At 40.2% G+C, this 22333-nt stretch overlaps 1 protein-coding gene across 1 annotated transcript in view; it reads left to right on the plus strand.

Annotated features, from left to right (window-relative positions):
• fasn (fatty acid synthase) overlaps positions 1-22333 on the plus strand; it is a 63813-nt gene that overhangs the window by 12242 nt on the left and 29238 nt on the right. Inside the window, exons 3-11 of the mRNA XM_034571119.1 lie at positions 5520-5672; positions 5886-6059; positions 6882-7082; positions 7265-7387; positions 8561-8676; positions 8889-9023; positions 13139-13601; positions 14551-14738; positions 17562-17751. Coding sequence (XP_034427010.1) covers positions 5520-5672; positions 5886-6059; positions 6882-7082; positions 7265-7387; positions 8561-8676; positions 8889-9023; positions 13139-13601; positions 14551-14738; positions 17562-17751 — 1743 coding nt within the window. The remainder of the gene's footprint in view (positions 1-5519; positions 5673-5885; positions 6060-6881; positions 7083-7264; positions 7388-8560; positions 8677-8888; positions 9024-13138; positions 13602-14550; positions 14739-17561; positions 17752-22333) is intronic.

Here is a 22333-nt window from a genome sequence, read left to right on the forward strand (position 1 = left end):
ATCTCTATCTTTCTTTTTCTTTCTACCGTCTTTCATGTGTAACTTGCCTCTAACTCTCTCATCTGTCCGCACTGTAGAGTCGCAATGTTTACCGCCGGGAATGCACAGACTTGATTGGCTGAGTGGTATCACGTGGGATGGCTTAACTTGCATGCAATTGGTCTGTGCGTTTCTCATCCGCTAAACCACTACCGTAAAGACTACAAAAGCTGCGCTGATTACAAATAGAAGCGCCCCGTCAGGTTTTAAATCATAACCTTCTGTTTTGGCTGTAGGTCCGGGTCCGTACGGGACGGCTTCTGGGTCCGGACCCGGACCGCGGTCCGCCTGTTAGTGACCTCTGCCCTAGAGGCAGCTCGTGCACCCCCAGGGTATCCTTTGGGAATCCCTGGTCTGAGTAATCGCATAACAGAAAATGAAGGGAAGGCTTGATATGGGTCTATAATTAGCTGAAACATCTGGATCAAGAGTGGGCTTTTTAAGCAGAGGTTTAGTCTTGTTGGGATAGGGTCTAAAAGACAAGTTGATGGTATGTATGAAGAGATTTGAAGAAAAATTATGAAATCTTCTTTTTCAGCGGGGCTGCTGGGTTGTTCGTAATGAGGCTGCTGTACAATTTACAAAGTCATCAACTTGTGTGGGAGTGTCAAGTTTTGGTAACTCTCCTGTATTGTATTGACACATGGCTGTGGAGTAAATGTCAGAGGAGTTGTCTCCTTAAATTTGTATACAGTAATATCTGATAAACACAGACTATAATACATGTTTTGTTCAGAATCAGTTTAGTTAATAATTTTTAGTTAAAAGAAATTGTCAGACAGAATAGTGTTTGGGGGAAATATTATTACACTTTCAATTTCTATGCCATATGTCAGAACAAGATCTAGAGTTTGATTGAAACAGTGAGTTGGTTTATTTACATGTTGAATAAAACAGCTCTATCTGTGCTAAGAGCCAGCTCAGATAAAAAATTTGAGAATTCAGATACAAATTCAGATTAGGGGGCAGGTGGACGATATATAATAACTAGATGACATTTTTTTGGTGATTTCAGGCTTGGATGTACTTGGATGAGACTTTCAAAAGTTATAACTACCTTAAGGTTGAGAGTTAATAGATAAGTCTGATTTAAAGATTGTTGCAACCCCTTCACGTTTCAAGTATTAATATGGGTGGGGGTGCTTCATTTAAAACCACATATTCATCTTTTTGCATTCAGGTTTCAGTTAGACACATTAAATCAAATTGATGGTCAGTCATCAGATCATTGATAAGTAGAGATTTGGAATTGAATGACCTGATATTTAATAAACCACATTTTATCCTTTTATCTTTTGGTTCTGATATGATGCTTGTATACATTTTTATTATTTATCTAATATTACTCCACACCGGCTCTAATAGAAGCACAGAGAAGCATTTAAGACTGCAACTCTGCCTCCTGGTCTCAACTCTGGGCTGTCATGGTGTTGCCTGTCTAAAGCGGAATGAATACCATCTCTCCTAATCACACCAGGTTTCCCCAAATTTGTGGACACCACCTCGGCAGCAAGCAGTGAGAGGATGACATGCGGCTGTACATGTCATCACTGGTAACATTAGGCAGGGGTCCAGAGAAAACTACGGAGTCCAACATTGTCTTTGCATAGGTACACACTGAATCAATATAAATTTTCCTGACTTCCGACTGATGCGGTCGGATGTCGTTACTCCCAACGTGAATAACAATCTTACTGTAGCTACATTTAGCCTTAGCCAGCAGTTTTAAATATAACTATGTTGCCCTCTCTGGCCCTAGGAATACATTTGAGTCTAATCGCCAGTGCTGCTAACTTATTGTTTCTCAGAATAGAGTGGCCAATAACCAGAGTTGGTTCCTTAGCGGGTGTGTCGCTGAGTGGGAGAAATTTATTAGAAACATGAACGGGTTGGTGCTGAACTTGCCTCCGTCCTGGCAAATATACTACATTTATTACAAGTACCATCATCGCTTAAGGAGGCAGAGGACAAAGTGAACATCAAGTTCACTGAGCAGGAGAGAGCAAGGGAGTTAGAGGTGGAGAGAGAAGCCATCTCTAGTTTCTAAAGCTAAGTTGCTAAGCTAACACCGTACCACCGTGAATTAGCGAGCGAGTTGCTAAATCCCAATTCATGCTTCTTGCTTCATTGAAGTGAGCAAAGATTGTTGGTAAAAATAAATTATTTATCCTTACATCTCTTTCTCCTCTGCTTTTCATTCAACTGACATGACTCCTCAATTCCCTCACTTGTACACAACGAATTATAGGCCCATTTAAAAAATCCCTGAAAAGGTGGTACGAACCCAACTTTTAGCTGTGTGTGATAATATTAACATTTTTGATAAATTCCAGTCTGGATTTCACAAATGTCACAGTACCGAAACAGCTTTCCTTAAGATTACAAATGATTAATTGATGTCTGCTGATGCTGGTGATTCCTCCATCTTACTGCTCCTTGACCTCAGTGCTACATTTGACACCATTGATTATAACATTTTCAGCAATAGACTAACACAGTGTGTCGGCATATCCGGAATTGACCTTAGATGGTTCAAGTCTTATCCCTCAGATTGAGAAATTTCTGTTTTTTTATTGAGAATAATGTCTCATCCTCATCCTGCAATAGGAAATGTCATCAGCCATTTTAATGAGATATCCTATCATTCCTATGCCGATGACACACAAAACTACCTGTCTTTTAAGCCAGACAATAGCCGCTTGAGTTTCTAACTGCCATTAAGGAATGGATGTCATTTAAGGTCATTCAGTTAAATTAAAACAAAACAGACATAATAATCTTCAGCCCTGATCAGCCTGCAGGCAAACTCATACCATTTCTCGGTCCCCTGGCAACCAATATTAAATCAACAGCTAAAAATGAAGCTGTCACAATTAATTCCAGACTGAATTTTAAAACACGCGTTAATGAGATCATTAAATCCTGCTACTTCCACCTACGAAATATATCTAAAATGTAATCATTTTTATCTCTCCCTGACTTAGAAAAGCTCATACGTGCCTTTGTCTTTTCCTGCCTGGACTATTGCAATGCAATCAATATATGCCTTAGTCAAACCTCAATAACTTGTTTGCAGCTTGTTGAAAATGCTGCTTGTATTTTAGCTAAAACAAACCATAAGTCTCATATCACGCCAATCCTTGCATCCCTTCACCGGTTGCCTCTTAAAGGGATAGTTCTCTCCGACAAAAGAAAATTCCCTCATTATCTACTCACCACTATGCTGATGGAGGGGTGGGTAAAATGTGGAGTTTCAGGGGTAAACAGCATTGCAGCAGAATCTAATACAATTGAAGTCAACGGTGTCCTCTTCTTCAGACGTAATAAAACAACAGAAAAAACATAACATGCCTCCATACTGCTCGTGTGGTGTCATCCAAGTGTCCGTAAGCCCCAAGATTAATATTCGTTTTGAAACATAGTCATTTACACCGTGTTTTAAGCCTAAAAGTCCACCGGAAGTGGCGATGCTAGCAGACTTAGCCACACGATGATGTGTCCGAGGGACCGTGAATGCACCTTGTAGGAAGATATCAGAGGACATTTGACCTCTCGCCAAATGTCAGCTGGTGTTGGCTCCAGCTTCCTCCGCGACCCTCGAAGAATTAGCAGTGTAGATAATGGATGGATGGAATGGATAGGCAAAGGTCACGGTAACGTCAAATGAGTCTGGAAAAAAAATTTGTAGACTGACACTGCACTGGTTGGCGGAGGCATACAACCGCATTACAGTATTTCTAGTTTATTTCAATACTTGACGTAAAATCTATCCTTGTTTTAATCTGCATTATGCATATACAGACAGAGACAAAAGTTTAAGCCATTTTCTGAACTGAACAGAAAATATAAAACGGCTGAATAACAATATTAGTTCACGCATGGTGTAATGTTATGTAACAACAGCCGTGCAGAAAAAGTCTGTTGCTGCGTTTATAATCCTTATATATTATGCTGTGATTATACATTTCTAATTTGCAAGGTTTACAGAGGAACACACACTAAAGTACCCCAACAAATAAACTGTTCATGGGCAAGGTTTTTTAGAATCAGCAGTGATACAAAAATGACTGGTGATGAAAAAACATTTAGAAAATGATTTAGAAACATTTCGTAGTGACTACAACTAACTGAAACACATACCTCATGTTCAAAAAGTAGGATTTATGATGCAGTGCTGTCTTTCTTCCATCTTGACCAAGCACTCCAGTGCTTTCACTTCAAGTACTCTTGCAGATGTAATGCTGTAATATGTCAAATTCTAATTATTAAGGACAGAGATTAAGGGCGGGGCATGAACTGGGTTTGATCATGGCCTTACCCATTTCCTTAGCATCGTTTTTAGTGTGTATGAGTCGGTCAATCATCCTGATCCCGTCAAAGAAATAAATAAAAAATATCCCTATTTAAAAGTTTTAGTCCCCAAACCACACTACCTCCTTTTTACAGATTTTTATGTTTTGATAACTGATTCTTTTTTGTTCATTGTCTCTGTTGCCCCTCTCTTTCCCATCCTCCATCTAATGAGTAAAAGACCCATCCCTCAGTGTCTGGCAACCATCTTGAGCTTGCATTCATTGGCTGAAAGGGTTGGACTGGGTTAGCTAACACTTGTGAGACCACACACCAGGCATCAAGGGAGAGCAGGGTGAATAGAAGAGGAAACAGAAGCATCCAGAGGACCAAGGGACATAACAAAAAAGAGAAAAAAAATGTTACTCAGGAACCTAGATGTTTTTTTCTATTTGCACACAAACAGAAATATTGAAACTGGTCTTAGGATGGAGTAATGTAAATGGTTTGTATTTATAGACCCCTCTACCCCTCAGCCACAGCCGCCCTGGTGCTGCTACTGTTTTTGTGTGAACAGTAGCAGCACAGGGAACACTCCCTGAACAAGTGCAGGGAGTGTAAGCAGGTTCCTTTAGTGTTGTTATTCATCATGTCTGACAAACCACACCACAAAGTATTGAGTGGACTGATCCACTGTCCACAAAAAGGGAGTCTGTTAGTCTGTCTGAACTAGAGCCATTATATTTTTGGGTAATATACAGTAAAAGGAGCAGCACTCCCTGGTGGCCTCTTTGGTAGATATTTTACTGGAAAAGCCCAAGATTAAGAAGGTAGTCTCACAGGATATGTTGGCCAGTAATTGTTCCAATAATACTTAAGCAATATTTCTTATTACTTTAAAACATTATCAGTATGTAAGAGGTTTTGCTCACCATGATCATGCATTAAAGGTTTTGGTTATGGTTAAAATTAACTGTTAATCAAAAATGAAAGTGTCAACTTAACATAACATTGGTCTTGAAAACAAAATCCTTATGTAAATTATATTTCCTTATTTTCTCTCTAAATTTGAGGAAATTATGTGTGATGATGGTATGATGTTTAGTCATATATGATACAAAGTCTACTTCCATTGTGCTGAGAATGAATTCTTTTGAGAGTTACCATTCACCAATTTTGCTCTTTTCTAGGTCTGTATGGTCTTCCAAAGAGGAATGGTAAACTGAAAGACATCAGCCACTTTGATGCAGTCTTCTTTGGAGTGCACCCCAAACAGGCCAACACCATGGACCCCCAGCTCCGTCTCATGCTGGAGATTGCCTATGAAGCTATTGTAGATGGAGGTGAGGAAACTGTGTAATGATTAAAAGTAATACGAGTGAAAGTGGATAGAAAAAGTGGAAGAGGAAATAAAGTAAATGATTTCTGGAAAGTTAATGAATTTCACCTTTTAAAAACTCTTTAGTTTAGTTTAAAGGCAAGTGTATGATCTGAGTGAGGCTACCTGATGAAATGCTAAGTGAATGTTTTAAAAACAGTATAATCTTGTGATGCAGGACTGAACCCGACCACACTGCGTGGCAGTAAAACCGGTGTTTACATTGGGGTGAGTGGCTCGGAAGCTGGCGAGGCATTCAGCAAAGATCCAGAGGAGCTACTGGGCTACAGCATGACTGGCTGTCAGCGTGCCATGTTGGCCAACAGATTATCCTACTTTTTTGACTTCAGTGGTATGCACACACATCTAGGTCCAACATAAGCTTTCATTCTTTGGCTTTTAGTTTAATGCTGGTCTGATAACATTATAGATTCATGAAAATACTAATTGTATTGTCAGTTAATAATCAATTAGTATTACTATCTCTACTCATTACATCTGGCAAAATAGTCTCTACTAAATAGTAGAGACTAACCCTAACCCTAACCCTAAGAATTATAAAGAACCATTACAAGGATTTGTCTGTATTAGTATACTGGATGTAGACTGAGTATAACCTTCCATTTTAGTGCTCATTTCAGGCCGCATTTTCCTCTTTGCTATATCAAACATCGAGAGAAACCTCCTGGCTGCTAACTTAATACTGAACATTACATGGACTACTGTGCTGAAGTGTTGTTGGGCTGTCAACACATATTTTGTAATTGCTCTGTGACATTCAAAAACCCTGTTCTGACTGCTTCAAAGTAAAGCAGTATTTGCTCCTAACTACTTTGGAACATCGCTGTGTAGTCACGTGTTTCTCACATTGTCTCTCTTTATCTTTTAATGTCTGTAGTGTCCTTGTTAGTGTCAGAGAGACAGGAAAAATAACTAAAACAGAAAAAAAAGAGCTTATCAAATAAACCAAAACTGAACTGGAGCTGATAACAGCAGGATTGTCTGTCACTGCATATTTTCAGGTATACCTGGATATAGATGCATTGTAGGTTATTGAAATTACTTGTAATTTAGAGGATTGTTTAGCCTTAACAGAGGCCTGATTATCCCAGGCTTATTTTTTTTTTTGCAGATATGGTTTCTAGATTTAATCCACTGTCTTCTCCTACCCTAGGACCCAGCACTGCCATTGATACAGCCTGCTCCTCCAGCTTGCTGGCTTTAGATAATGCATTCCATGCCATCCGCCAGGGCCATTGTGATGCCGCTCTTGTGGGTGGAGTCAACTTGATACTCAAGCCAAACACCTCAGTGCAGTTCATGAAACTGGGCATGCTCAGTCCTGAGGGGACCTGCAAGTCTTTTGACTCGTCAGGTAAAAATTTCTGGGTTTCTCTCTCTCTCTCTCTCTCTCTCTCTCTCTCTCTCTCTCTCTCTCTCTGATCACACGCACATTTTAATGCCAGGTGTGCATGGGTGAGTCAAGTGTTTTTAACTCTGTATTATTTACATTAGATGCACTCTGGTATAAAGTTAATCTTTATATCATTCTGTCAGGTAATGGATACTGCCGTTCTGAGGCAGCAGTGGCGGTGCTACTGACCAAGAGATCAATGGCTAAAAGGGTCTATGCCACAGTGGTCAACACTGGCAACAACACAGATGGATACAAAGAGCAAGGTGAGGAGGCACATTAACTGCCTGTAATCTCTATACTCTCATGCTTGGACGCATGAGCACTACATCCAATATCAAGATTTCACTGAAACCACATCTACAACTAGTAGATGACTAATGAATTCCCCCATTCACACATGTATTCATACAGTGCATCTATGGGCAGCACTTTCTCTGTCATACATCACTCATACTGGCACAGCCGTCAGGGGCAATTTGCGGTACAGTATCTTGCCCAAGAACAGTTCATCACACAGAATGGGAGAGACTTGGATCTGGTCAATGCCCTGCCCTGCCCGATCTCAGCCTGCTATCTACTGTCAATCAAACACAGAATTCTAACTTTTTAAGAAGGATCATTCTTATTTTACTTGTTGAATACCTCAACTGGTAGAATGTAAAATAACAGTTTTAGAAATTATTATGAGTAAACTACAGCAGATGCCATAGAAAAGCCTAACAGTTAATTAAACAGAAATTAATAAATAAACGGTTCTTTTTGACATTGTTGCATTGACTAAATGCAATAATGGAGTGTTGGGATGTATCAAAGTACACTGACTGTCGTCAATGTGCAGTTTCGAACTAATTAGAAATTGACTGTTATTGTACTTACACGTATAGCTCACATATAACTATTGCCACAATCTAAGTAGTTTGTTAAAGAGAAAACTATGCTCTATTGCAAAGTAGGAGTGGGGTTAAAAGTGGGGTTAATTTTGTAGCTCTGACAATAATTTCTATCAGTAGTAATAACTGCTTAACCATTGAGATATGGGCATACATTGACATCTCTGAAAAGTATACACTATGGGCACTCTCACTTTCAGTTTGACCTAAAAAGTGATTCACACAATCTTGATAATTTGTTCACAACCTATATCATCACCTGACTGGTTGTGTTTGTTACTCCTTTTTTTGTGATCTCATCACAATTAAATTGGCTAGAGATACTACACAGAGAAACTGAAAGAAACTCAAAAAGATCTTGACGCTCCCAGATTAATTTAACATTGCTGCAATGTTGTTTGGATACAAGAAATGACAATTCAAAAAATGTAGACTTACCGAAATATCTTGTGAAGGTCTATGCTATTAATTTGTAAGTAGAGTTACAGGTACCCAAGAATTACGGTATGTGTTTTGTGTCCTTACGCACTCCTCTTGGTCCTTCAGGTGTAACGTATCCTTCAGGTGAAATGCAAAGGAGACTGGTTCATTCTCTCTACCAGGAGGCAAATATAACTCCTGAGCAGGTGGAGTATGTGGAGGCCCATGGCACGGGAACAAAGGTCAGTGGATATAATAATCAAGTTTCATAATTAAACTTACAGCCTGTTTTCAGTGCAGGTATTTGTTTCACAAGACTAATAGATAATAAGACATAAAACAGTCATTCGTTAGAACATACTGAAATTGATAGTCATCTTCACACATACTGTACATCACAGTTCACTCTCCACAAGTGTCTTACCTCTATGGCATCTCTGCTCTCTACATGAAGGTTGGGGACCCACAGGAAGTGAATGGCATTGCTAGTGTGTTCTGTCAATCAAAACGAGACCCTTTGCTTATTGGCTCCACCAAATCCAACATGGGTCATCCAGAACCGGCGTCTGGTCTGGCTGCCCTTGCAAAGGTGAGGTTTCTTTTTTTTGTAAAATTTTAGCTGATGTTATAGATATTTTCAGCCTGCTTCTGTGTGTTTTACACTGTTCTGACTATGTCTTAACTGGAACGAGGGGCAAGAAATCTGCCGTTGTGGCCTCTTTCTTGTAGCACCCACAGTGCTCCACATCTCTGCAAAACTGGAATTGTCTTTATTGTGTCTTTGTAGTCTTAAAGGTTGAGTGTGTACGATTTATGTGAAAGGGATCTATTGGCAGAAATTGAATATAAAATAATCCTAGGGATATTTTCATGAGTGTGTTTCATCTCAATTGTACGAATTGTTGTTTTCTTTACCCTAAAATGAGCCCTTTATATTTAAATACTTTATATTTACATCAGGAGCGGGTCCTCTCTACGGAGGCCACCATGTTTTTGACAGTAGCCCAGACTGGACTAACTAAACACTTTTTGAATTTTTATGACTACTGAAGGCCACAGGTTCTCTTTAATGTTTGAGGGTGAGGTAGGGGGTATACAGCTGCAACATGCAACTTTACCACTAGATGTAACTAAATCTCACACACTGAACCTTTAGCACAAAGAATTGTACACCTTTCACACAGTCTTCGTGCACACATTGTGCGGCGCATCGCAGCCGATGTGAACAGCACAATTGAGTAACAGGGGGGCGGAAAGGAGGCACCCGGCTTTTCTTGGCGCTGCCTGGCGCGGCGCTTCCGCGTCCGTTGTGAACCTGGCGGGATACGGAACTAATGTAGCGGAACTAATGTTTTTACGTCGGAATCTCTTTAACAGCGGAACAGTAAACAAATCGTTCTTTCACCGTAGCTATAGTGTTCGGTCAGCAACGTGGATGAAATGGACAGATATTTGACAGGGACGAAAAGGAAAACAAGCGATGATTCCGAGACAAACAAGACACAGTGTTCAAAAACCAAGTTGAGAAGAAAGTATGACGAAGCCTATCTTGCTCTTGGGTTCACAGTGAATGCGGTAGGAGATGAGGAGAGACCATTGTATATTATATGTCTGAAAACTCTGGCAGCTGACAGTATGAGACCCAACAAATTAAGAAGACACTTAGAAACATTACACCCCAGTCACATCAATAAGCCACTCAAGTTTTTTCAGAGAAAACTTGAGGATATATCGTCAGCAGGAACAAAGCTTTGTGAAAGCTACATCGGTGAACTGCAAAGCAACCATGGCATCATTCAAAGTTGCATATAGAATTGCCCTGTGCAAAAAACCACACACGATAGCAGAGGATCTCATACTCCCCGCAGCTTTAGATATGGTGTCAATGATGCTTGATGAGACCAGCGCCTCAAAACCGAAGGTTATTCCCCTGTCCAATGACACAGTTGCAAGACGTATATGCGACATTTCAAATGACCTCGAAGAACAACTCACCAAAAAAATGAAAGACAAACGTTTCGCCATACAAGTGGACGAGGCTACTGATAGCAATAAAGACTGCTTATTAATTGCTTATGTTCGCTTTGTCACATCAGAATCACTCTGTGAGGATTTGCTGTTTTGCAAGTTCAAAGTAGAGCCACAGCTGATGAGCTCTTTAAGCTTCTTGACTGTTACATGACAGAACATGGACTGAAGTGGGGAAACTTTGAGGGTGTTTGCACGGATGGAGCACAGACCATGGCAGGGAAAAGGAGGGGATTGCAGGCACTGATCAAGCGGGTCTCGCCAAATGCGCAATGGACCCACTGTGTTGTACACAGAGAAGCTCTAGCGTCAAAGCAGCTTAGTCCTGAACTTAACAAGGTTTTGGCTGATGTTGTTAACGTGGTTAATTTCATAAAAACCAGACCACTGAAAGCGCGGCTGTTCTCTGCACTTTGTGAGGAGATGGGCGCTCAACATTCAGCAGTGCTGTTTCACAGCGAAGCGCGAGGCTCTCGCGAGGTAAAGTGTTGTCGCGAGTCTTTGAGCTCAGAGAGGAAATTCGGGTGTTTTTGTTGGAGGAGAGGATGCATGAACTTGCAAGCAAGTTCAGTGATGAACTATTTCTGATGAAACTGGCCTACCTCAGCGATGTATTTGGAAAGCTGAATGAATTAAATCTTCAGCTTCAAGGCAGAGACAAGCACCTTCCACACCTGGCTGACAAGATCAGTGCATTCACCCGAAAGCTTGAGATGTGGGGCAGGCGACTTGATCAGGGAAATACTGATTCCTTTGAGAATCTGAGTGAGTTTGCTGACACCAGTGATACTGGAGCCACCACAGTGATTCCATGTCTTAGGGAGCACATCTCAGATCCATTCAATGCATCACCACCTGCTGATTTCAGCTCTACTGAAGAGGACCAGTTCATGTCACACCATGTTAAAGCCCTATGAGACAAATTGTGATTTGTGAATATGGGCTATACAAATAAAATTTGATTGAATTTGATTGATTGATTGAGATGACATCTGACTCCACCCTGAGGCTGAGGTTTACAGCACAGACACTGAGTGAATTCTGGCTTGGTGTGGAGAGGGAGCATCCACTCATAGGGCAGAGGGCTGTGAGGATTCTGCTTCCCTTTGCCACATCCTATCTGTGAGATGGGCTTTTCTGCTGTTGCCTCACTGAAATCAAAGTACAGATCTAGGCTCAATATTGAAAATGACTTAAGAGTGGCATTATCAAGCCTGCAACCCCATTTTGAAAAGATGTGCAGTGCTAAACAGTCTCATTGCAGCCACTAATACAGTTCAATCAGGAGAGACTTGATTCACAATTTAACGATGTTTATTTGACAAATGCACAGAAGTAATGTGAATGTTTTAGGCATTTTAGACCCCTGTGTGATGTCATCAGGATTAGATTGGGGTGGAGCAGAGCGTCGAACAGGAATACCCCCCGGGGTCTAGACACTGGTGGTGATTCATCAGTCAATCGATTGTTCGGATGGCCCATATTATGAGCATTGTCCTATTGGACTTCCCTAGGTGTGACATCCTCTGCCCTTAACCCTCAACAAGAGTAAGGAAAAACTACAAAAACCTTTTGACAGGGAAAAACGTAGAAACCTCACGAAGAGCCGCATGCGAGGGATCCCTCTTCCAGGACGGACAGAAGTGCAATGGATGCCACGAGTAATAGGTATATTGACAGGCAGTCTTGTAGATTTTTAAGTCCGCAATCAGCTGCCACCATGATCGGGTGCCGCCATAGTCCACGATCCGTTGTCATGATCCACTGATACTATTGGGATCCATCATCATGGTCCATGATCGCTGCCAACACGATGTGGGATTTTAAACAGTACATACGATCAGTTGGGGTCGGGATCCGGAAGAGGTGATGAATATTCTTCTCAAGACTGGAGGAGATTGGGGTGGAGGAGGGGTTGTGCGAGTCACTGAATGACGGCTGACTGCAGAAGAGAGGAGAAGGGATTTTTAAAGTTTGACAGCTGCTGAATGACTGGCTGGAAGAGACCACGCAGACCTGATTGGATATTTAGGAACGCCCATAATCAGCTGATCAGTATGCAGGTTAAGTCTTCCTGACTGAACTTACGCTAAGCTTCATTTGATAAGACTTGAGTTCTCACATAGTGACTTGCCCATCTTTCTTGCCAAGTATCTGCATGTGTTATTTTTGGTTGAGCTATATCATCTTTGAAACAAAGTGATTATAATTTAATTTATTTTTTCTCTATTTTTGAAAAAGTACGGACTGATGGAGGAAGGTAGTGACAAATGTCACAAAAAGTTGTTTGAAAAATGTTTTTTATTTGCATATCAGAAATTCCTGAAAGTGATGTGAATTTAATGTTCATGTGTATGTTATTTAAAATACACAAGTTAAACTTGGCCTATTTTGTCCTAATTTTGTTGGGGCAGGGGAGTGGCTGGGGCATGAAAAATATTCTCGCTCCAAAGTGGGGCATGACAGAAAAGTTTGAGAACCACTGGGCTAGTCTGACTTTGACTGACTGGTCAATATATTTGTGTGTGAGAGAGAAAGATAGAGCGACAGCAGGGCAAAGAGCACAGCACAGAGCTTCACAATGAAACAATGGAGCAGAACACAATGTCAGACATCTTTTAAATTGTGTAAAAAAAAGGGTTTCAGTTCATTTGTTGTTTTACATCTCCCAAACAGGTGTTGCTTTCTTTGGAACGAGGAGTCTGGGCTCCCAACCTGCACTTCAACAGTCCCAACCCTGAAATTCCTGCCCTCACCGATGGTCAGATTAAAGTTGTTGACCGGCCCACACCCGTTCGAGGAGGCATAATAGGCCTTAACTCATTTGGATTTGGTGGTTCAAACGTTCATGTAATTCTTCGTCCAACTGAGAAACATGCTGACGCAACTGTACCACCAAGGATTGTTCCCAAGGTGCTTAATGCCTGTGGCCGTACAGAGGATGCAGTGAAAACCATGCTCCAGAAGGGGAAGGAACACGCTGCAGATGACAGCTTCCTGTCTTTGCTGAATGACGTCTCAGAAGGCCCGCTTACTAGCATGCCCTTCAGAGGATACACTTTGATTGGCTCTCAGAGTGATGTAATGGAAGTGCAGCAAGTGCAAGCCCCAGCCAGGCCTCTCTGGTATATCTGTGCAGGTGAGTCATCAATCAAATTACCAAACAAGTAGATGGAATTTCAGATATCAGTTTGATAAATGTTTTTTCCCGGCAATTCCCCATCACAACCAGCTCACAATTCAGTCTTTTGATTGTCTGCAGTAGTGGTCGACCGGTTTTTAAGGGAAAATGCCATTTTATTTAGAGCAGGTCGGCAAAAAAACATTTTGTTCTCCTTTTTCTTGCATCAAATAAAATACAACAATTTAATAATAATACAAAAATTATACACAAATTTAATAATTTTAACTTAACATTTATTTAAGATGAATTTATTATTCACTTTAAGAGTTAAAATATTTGATAGTAAAAATATGATTTGTCTCCAAGTGCTAAAAACTAAAAAGTCTAAAGCTAAAAAGTCTTCAGTTGACCTGTTTTCTTAGCACTTGGATATACCATGACCTGGATGACTGAGAATCTCCAGAGACGTTATCTCTGTTTGCTTATGTACATTTACACTATACTTATGTTGAATTAGAATGAAGTAAATGAATTAAACAATATTTATCAGTAATCTGTAGTATCTGGTTTCTAGAAAGAGATTTTGCTCTTAATAAGGATACTTTTTCAATATTTCAGTATTGTATTCCGCGAAGAGAATTCTCAGTAACAGATATTTCAAAACCTGGGCAAATAAAACCAAAATTCAATTAATTGACCCATTAAACATTTTTGTAGAACTGAGGATTTTTTTTGCACGTTCACTCCTAATGGTATAACAATTATACAAACTATTTGTCATTGGTGGCATCCATATACAAGAATACAGATTCACAATTGTTGAATATCACTACAGATATTGTTCAAACAACATTTTCTAATGAGCACTTCAATGGAAGTGTTATTTCAGATGTCCTTAAACAGATGACGACGTCAGTATTTGTATTGCTGAATTAAGTTCTGTGACTATTTATTGTATTAACAGGTGTGGGATCACAGTGGGCAGGTATGGGCCGCAGTCTCATGCAGCTGAAAGACTTTAGAGAGTCCATTCTGCAGTCAGACGCAGCCCTGAAAGACACAGGCCTGGTCGTGTCTCGTTTGCTCATGGAGGCTGACGATACCACCTTTGAAGACACTATTCATGCCTTTGTTGGCCTCACTTCAATACAGGTAGAGTGAAAATATGGTCTTGGATGTAGGAACCTTGATATGGCTAATCAAGGGCAAATTTCTGTCATTTTCATATGGACTATAGAGTCGGATACTTAAGGTGCTCCTGTAAATATATTGACTTGTATTTTAGGAACAATATATGGATAGAATGTCTGTGCCTGTGTGTAATTTGACTAATCTTCAAGGTTCTTCTGATGCTATAGAAACCCAAACAGGAAGGAGGTTAGTTCTCCTAATCTTGTTTTTAGCAGTAATTTTAACATTAGCAGCCAACATTCTTCATGATGTTTCGTCACCACATGCACTTGAATAATAGTTCCTGCCTAACTGGTCACTGAATGAAACTCTTCTCCACTGCCAATCACACTATCACTATTTCACTAACTTGCTCCGCCCACCAGTGTAAGACATATACAGTACATCAGTCACAGCAAACAGAGAGATTCAAAATGTCCTCAAAAGATCCTACTGTCACAAGACCAAGGTCCCTTAATTTAAATTTCAGTGGTATTAACTACCAGAGTTGATTATATTGTAAGCTAAAATCACCTCGTTAAATGTAGGGTCAGTGTTGAATGAAACCTTTATTTAAAATTATTTCATTATTACAGAAACCATTGGTGTCTTATTTTAAACTGAAGAATGGATAAGACCAGATGATTATAGTCAGTCCTCCAAATATGTCCTCCAAATTCACTTCTTCAGGTCCCTAGGGGTCGGGTCTGCTGTCATTTTTTTTAAAGTGCAGCCATATTTTGAACATTAATTTTGAGTTTTGAGGTTACCTCTAACCTTGTTTTAGAATTAATTTAGAATACTTTTTATCTCTTTTCTAATCACAAAAAAATCTAGTGCCAGAGAACACAACATAGCTCCTCACAGACTTAACCGGCTGCAGGTCTGCCGCTCTATGTCTTTTCACTGTTCCACGATGCTGGTCAAAAACAATGTGATAGAGCCTTTGCAGTACTCAGCTCTAGAAAATCCTTCCACAGACTTAGATCAGCTGACTCTGTTGCTACTGTTAAAGGTTCAGTATGTAAGATTTAGTGACATCTAATGGTGAGGTTGCATGTTGCAGCTGAATACCCCTCACCCTACCCTCCCCTTTCAATCATGAAAGAGAACCTGTGGAAGCCTTCAGTTGTCTTAAAAACTCAAAAGATTGTTTAGTTTGTCCAGTTGGGCTACTGTAAAAAACATGCTGGCCTCCGTAGATAGGACCTGCTCCTGATTTAAATATAAAGCGCCCATTCTAGTGTAAAGAAAACACAAATTTGTACAATTTAGATCAGTGTTCACCAACCTTTTCGAGCCCAAGATCACTTTTTAATTCCAAATGTAAGCTGAGATCTACCACCCTGATATCTTCCAAGAGACCCACTTAGGAGGGTCATATTTATTAGTTTTTGCAATTTCTGTAAAGGCTGAATGTACGAGCATAAATATACACAAAGAAAGGCAGTTGTTTAACTTTATCTATTCAATGTACAATATTCACATTAATATCAATTCATATTTATCGCATCTGTTCAGTGCACAATATTTAGCTTCAGTTCAACAACATGTTCTGCAGAGGAGCTGCTGCAGCACAATGTTTTTACATAGGCTTTGCCTTGAATATGGCCATAAATATGATTATTTCCTTGTATGAAAGAAGTCCCTTGTACTGAAATTAATACCAGTACTATACAGTATGAAGATGTGCATCTTCTGCTCCTGTAAATATTTCACTATAAAATCTCCTTTTTAAACAAAAGAATGGATTCCTTCAACAGAAACGCTGTTTTTAGTGTTTTTATTTTGAAACGCATACAGAAAGTGGTTTTAACATTTAAAAATGCACGCTTGTGACATAATTTCAACAGATAAACATTAAACTCATGTGAAATATCATTTTCTCTGTTTATTGTGCTGTGAACCACAATGTTTATCTGTCTATGACACAAATGTATTTACAACACTTTCCGAACCCGTTTCAAAGTAAAAGCACTCCAGCGTTTCACTTTCTTAATCCATTCATTTGATCTCACGGGGCTTTGATTGTTATCGACAGATTGGAAGATGCTCGTCTTCATACCATAGAGTCCTGGTGTTTAGTTTAGTACATGAATCGACTTGTTTCGAAGGCAAAGCAGTAGATAAACCAGCAGCGGACAAACTGCCGTGTGAACAACAGACAACCGACATACAGCTGATCTGCGGCGCGACGCAGCCAGTGAGTCCAGAGAGTTCGGAGATCGACAGTGAAGACTGCGAGATCGACCGGTAGATTGCGATCGACGGGTTGGCGACCACTGATTTAGATGATTACACACAAGTGAAAACATTACTACGATTATTTTATGTTACATTTTTCCAATAGATCCTTTCACCTAAATCTTACAGACTGAACCTTTAAATCTATTCTTAGAACTTACTTTTAGAGAAAGGCTGTTTTTTTTAACAGATAGATTTTACTTTTATATAGCACTTTTCTAGTCTTGATGACCACTTAAAGTGCTTTACAGTACAGTTTTGCCATCAATGCTTTTATGTGCAGCACTTTCTCAATCACACATCATTCATACACTGTTGGCACAGGCATCAGGGCTTGGTTTGCTATTTGAAATCCAGTTGCAGAAGGAAGGCTCCATGCAGTGGGAGAGGCAAGCAAAAAGTATAGTTCAATGTTCAGTTCTTGGGAAACTTTTAATAAAATAAGTCCTTGAGCTTGGGCAAGGTTACTTAATGCCACAAAAGCAGATCCATGCTGTCATTTAAAAAACACAAGCAACTGAAACTAAACCCATATATGTTCTCTGGATCCCCTTGTTACAGATCGCTCTGATTGACCTGCTCACTAAGGTCGGTCTGCAGCCCGATGGCCTCATAGGACACTCAGCAGGAGAGCTGGCCTGTGGCTATGCTGACGGTTCCCTTGGCCACAGTGAGGCAATCTTGGCTGCCTACTGGAGAGGCCGTTGCGTCAAAGAGGCCAAACTTCCTCCAGGAGCCATGGCTGCAGTTGGTAAGAGGAGAGCAGTCATTCTTTTCCATATTTCAGGAGCTGGTTTCAGGAAATAGGCACATTTTCCAGAGGGAAGGAGTTTTATTAAAATAAAATAAATTATATATATACAAATCCATTCTCAATCCCAGACACTGACATGCAGATATTTCAATGGACCATGGGACCTGGTCATGCACAACCTGCAGATCTGACTACATGTATACCAGGGATGAGGTTACCTTATCACATATTATATACAGTATATGATGCTATTTCACAGAGAATTCACTAGGATTGATAGGTATATGTCTTCCACAACCTGTCCGTTTTGCAGTTAGCCGAGTAGTGTTGACACTGATATTAGCCTTCTTGTTGAGATTAGTCATCTCAAGACTGTGTTGATGGCTGTGGTGTATCAGTATACCTTGAGCTCAAATCTTTACTTATCACACTTCTCATCAAGATCACTATTTTTCTGACTGCTGCAACAGTGAGTTGTCATTTAATTAGTTGCAGCATAAATGTGTATTAAAATTTTTCTCATATAGTAAAATTCACATTTACATACTTTATTTCTGTTTTGTTTTTAAAAGGTAAACTAAAACCAATTAAATGTAAATGTCACTTTTTTAATATGAGGTAAAAACTTGAAAAATGCACAATAAATGCCCTGAACTGGAGGAGGCTCTGGACCATGTTCAGAATTTTATAATTTATGGGCAAGGTCATTTGGCTTTTGTTGTGACAGAGATTTTTAGGGCACAAAGGCCACGCGCCAGGGCAAAAAGGCCCCTGAGTAAAATAAACAAAACCTTAATTTAAATTGTGTTACAATTCCCATTAAAAAAAATTCAGAATCCTGCAGGGTAATGAAAAGGATTGATGGGGCAATGCATGCCATGTGCGCAAGTTGTATATACCCAAATGGGGCACCGCTTATGAGGGGATTTGTTATTGGTCACCAGCCCCCAATTTTGCATACCACCAACAGCAATTGACACACATGTAAAATGTATGCCTCCTAAAGCAGAGGTCTTCAACAGGGGGTCCGCAGAGGTACTGCAGGGGGGTCGCGACATTTTTGGTTGATTAGACAATTTTTTATATTTTTTTAATTTAACATTTTTTTTCCCAACCAATTTTTATTTGAATGTCTTTAAATACACATTAACATGAATCCAACATATTGTAGCGAACGGATAAATGGAGGCAGAAGACGTTATCTTTCAGTCAGCAATGCACACATTCAGCGACACACAGGAGCTCTCTCAATCTGGGCACCGGTTCACTCCATAGACTGTATGGTTCACTCACAGCACGAGACTAGCCTATTCCTGTCCCTCCAAGCCTCCTGTACACAAAGAGGAGGACCCGCCCCTATCGCTGCTGTGCCAATCACGAGGCCGCATGTTACGGCCAGTTCACCCTTAATTGGCCGAGAGCCTATTCAGTCCCCAGCTGACTAAGATCCCAGACACACGGACGCACGCTGCAATATTATTGAAAAGAAGATACCTTTGTAAAAAAAAAAAAATAGGACAAATAACAAATAAAAAAACTACGACATTTAGTTCACCCACAAATCCTTTTGCAATCATTTTTGCAACATATTCCTGGTTCTTAGTATTGAATGCACAATAACAGGGTAGCTATGTTTATACATGGCACTAGGCCCAGTTTAATATAAAACAATTTTATACAATATATATAGTAGGGGGTCCCTGCTCCATCTCTATCAGTTTGGGGGGTCCTTGGCCGGAAAAACGTTGAAGACCCCTGTCCTAAATGATTATCTTTCTTCTCTTTCAACTAAAATTGTCTGTATAATTGTGTATTAAAGTAACCGGTTAAGTCGGTTGTTTTTACCCAGTTTACACATATGTCTGATTACACTGTTTGTGTGACAGAGAGAGAGAGAGAGAGAGAGAGAGAGAGAGAGAGAGAGAGAGAGAGAGAGCTGTTTTGAAGAAAGATGTGATGATCACTGTTAATAATGTGACGTCATTTTAAACAAATAGTGATGAATTTGATCCGGGACAAATGTGATCACTAGACATTTCCACTGTATAATTTATTTGGGCGGAGCGAGATTTGACGGAGCCGCCTTGCAGTTCTCTGTTTTCTCTCTATTCTCTTCTTCCGGCAATGATTAATTGGTGGAAAAATGCGTCAACGATCTGAAGACCTTTAATTTATTATTTAGAGCAGCAGGGCTCCATCTGATTGGCCAAATATATTGACATGCAGAGCGTGAATACATGACACATGGAACAACCTTTATCTCAGTTCAAGCAGTCTTTTGCAATACGTATATTGCGCATGTTGATATTGCGATGACAATATATTTAAGATATATTGTGCAGCCCTACTGTTAAGCCCCAAAATTCGTATTGGGGGAATTGGCAACTTATTAAGGGGGATGGTTTTTTGATCATTCTGATTTAAAGGGGATGCATGCTCCCTCATTTCCGTACAAATCGCCTACTGGTTATATTTTTATAATGCCTTTATAATAAATCAACACACATACTGTGCATGATAGCACCAGATGCATAGTGAGAGCAGGTCTGTCTATCTGCTAAGAGATGTATGCTCATCATGGCAATGGAAACAGTGAAAGCGGTACTTGATTGCCACAGCTTTTTTCATTACGTTTTTGACGGTTGTTCCTCTGTCTGTCCCATTCTCATAAATACGATATCTGAAGAATGCCTTGAGGGAATTTCTCCAAATTTGGTATAAATATTCACAGGTCAAGGTCACAGTGACCTCACAAAGCACATTACTGGAACGCCATCAAGGAATCCTTTCACATTGGGCTCAATTATTCACTTGGACTCCAGGATTAAATCACTCGATTTTAAGAGCCTAAGGTCAAACATCAAGGTCACAGTGACCTCACGTCCTTGTAGATGTGATTGTCAGGAATAGGTAAGGCAGATGGACCCAGATGCAGAGTTTGAACTAAAGTCTTTTTAATAAACAGTTTTTAACAGAAAAATAAGAATAAACGCAGGAATCTCAAAAGGTAAAACTGAAGAAACAAAAGCACATGGGAGAAAACACAGGAGGCTTACACAGGTGAACAGGACGGGAGCTCAGGAGACACAGGATACAGAAACACAGGAGGACAGGACATAACGGCACTTAGACAACGATCGGACAAGGACAAAGGGGAGCACAGAGACTTATATACACACACAGGGAAGGTAGAGGCAATTGGACACAGGTGGACTGCTGCAGACAATCACAGACAGGAAGTGAAGAAAGAAAACACACAAGGAACAGAGACTACAAAATAAAACAGGAAACAGAACACGGAGTGTGAAAACATGAAACACAGGAACAACTCAAACAAACATATACACAGGGATGTACTAATAAACAGAAAACACTTCTTCAAAAAGAGGTGGAACCTAAACACTGGCAAATACAAAACCCTTACAGTGATATATTAGGACTGCCCGTAGGCAATTTCATTCCATCTGGTACAATTCATTTGGACTGATTAAAGGGATAGTTCACCCAAAAATGTAAATTTACTCATTATCTACTCACCAGTATGCCAATGGAGGGGTGGGAGAAGTGTTCAAGTTTCAGGCGTAAACAGCATTGCAGCTCTCCTCGTGTAATGGCTGGTCTCCTGGTATCTCCTCCATGCTCTTGAGACCTTCTTGCGACCGCACATATGGATGTGCTGTCCTGGAGGAGCTGGATTACCTGTGCAACCTGATTGGGCTGCAGGTACCACCTCATGCTACCAGTAGTAACTAGGACAAAAACAATCATGGCACAGATATCTGTATATATGCTCTGAAGGAAATTTTTAGTAAGTGTAGAAGACATGACACCTTTATATTGATGTGTTTTTGGGATGCATCTAAAGCATTTGACTGAGTTCCCCCATACTTGATAAGGATCTTGCACTTTTGGTATTCACATCTAACCATGCAAGTTACATGGGGTAAGAGTACATCTGCACCACTCCCAGTGGCCAATGGTATCCAACAGGGTGGAATACTGTAACCTGTTCTTTTCGATCTGTATATGGATGATCTTTCCAAAAAAAGTTAGAGTGTAAGACTGGATGTGTGGTGGGGGACAGGCTTGTCAACCAGCTTTTATATGCTGATGATTTAGTCATACTGTCTCCCCCTATAGCGCTGGTTTGCAGCAGCTGCTTAGAGTCTGTTCAGATTATGGTTTGCAGTTTGATATTAAGTTTAACCCTAAGAAGAGCGTGGTTATGATTGCTAAAACCAACAAGGATAAAAAGCTATCATCTGGGATGATTTTTGTGATGATGACGATGTTCACCTGAAGTGTTGTAAATTGTATGCACAAGCCAATATGCTGGTACGCAAATTTTGCATGTGTACAGAGGATGTTAAAATATCCTTCTTTTGAGCCTACTGTACTCCATTCTATACCGCGCACTTGTGGCGCAGTTACAGTAAAACTAAAATGAAAAAGCTTCAGGTGGCATTTAATGATGCATTTAAAATCTTTCCAAGGTTTCTCAAGCTGGGCTTGTGCAGGTCACATGTTTGTGGCCTGTAATGTTCCTACTTTCCCTGCTGTCTTGAGGAATTTTATGTAC

Source organism: Hippoglossus hippoglossus, chromosome 19, assembly GCF_009819705.1.
Source record: "Hippoglossus hippoglossus isolate fHipHip1 chromosome 19, fHipHip1.pri, whole genome shotgun sequence".
Lineage (NCBI taxonomy): Eukaryota > Metazoa > Chordata > Actinopteri > Pleuronectiformes > Pleuronectidae > Hippoglossus > Hippoglossus hippoglossus.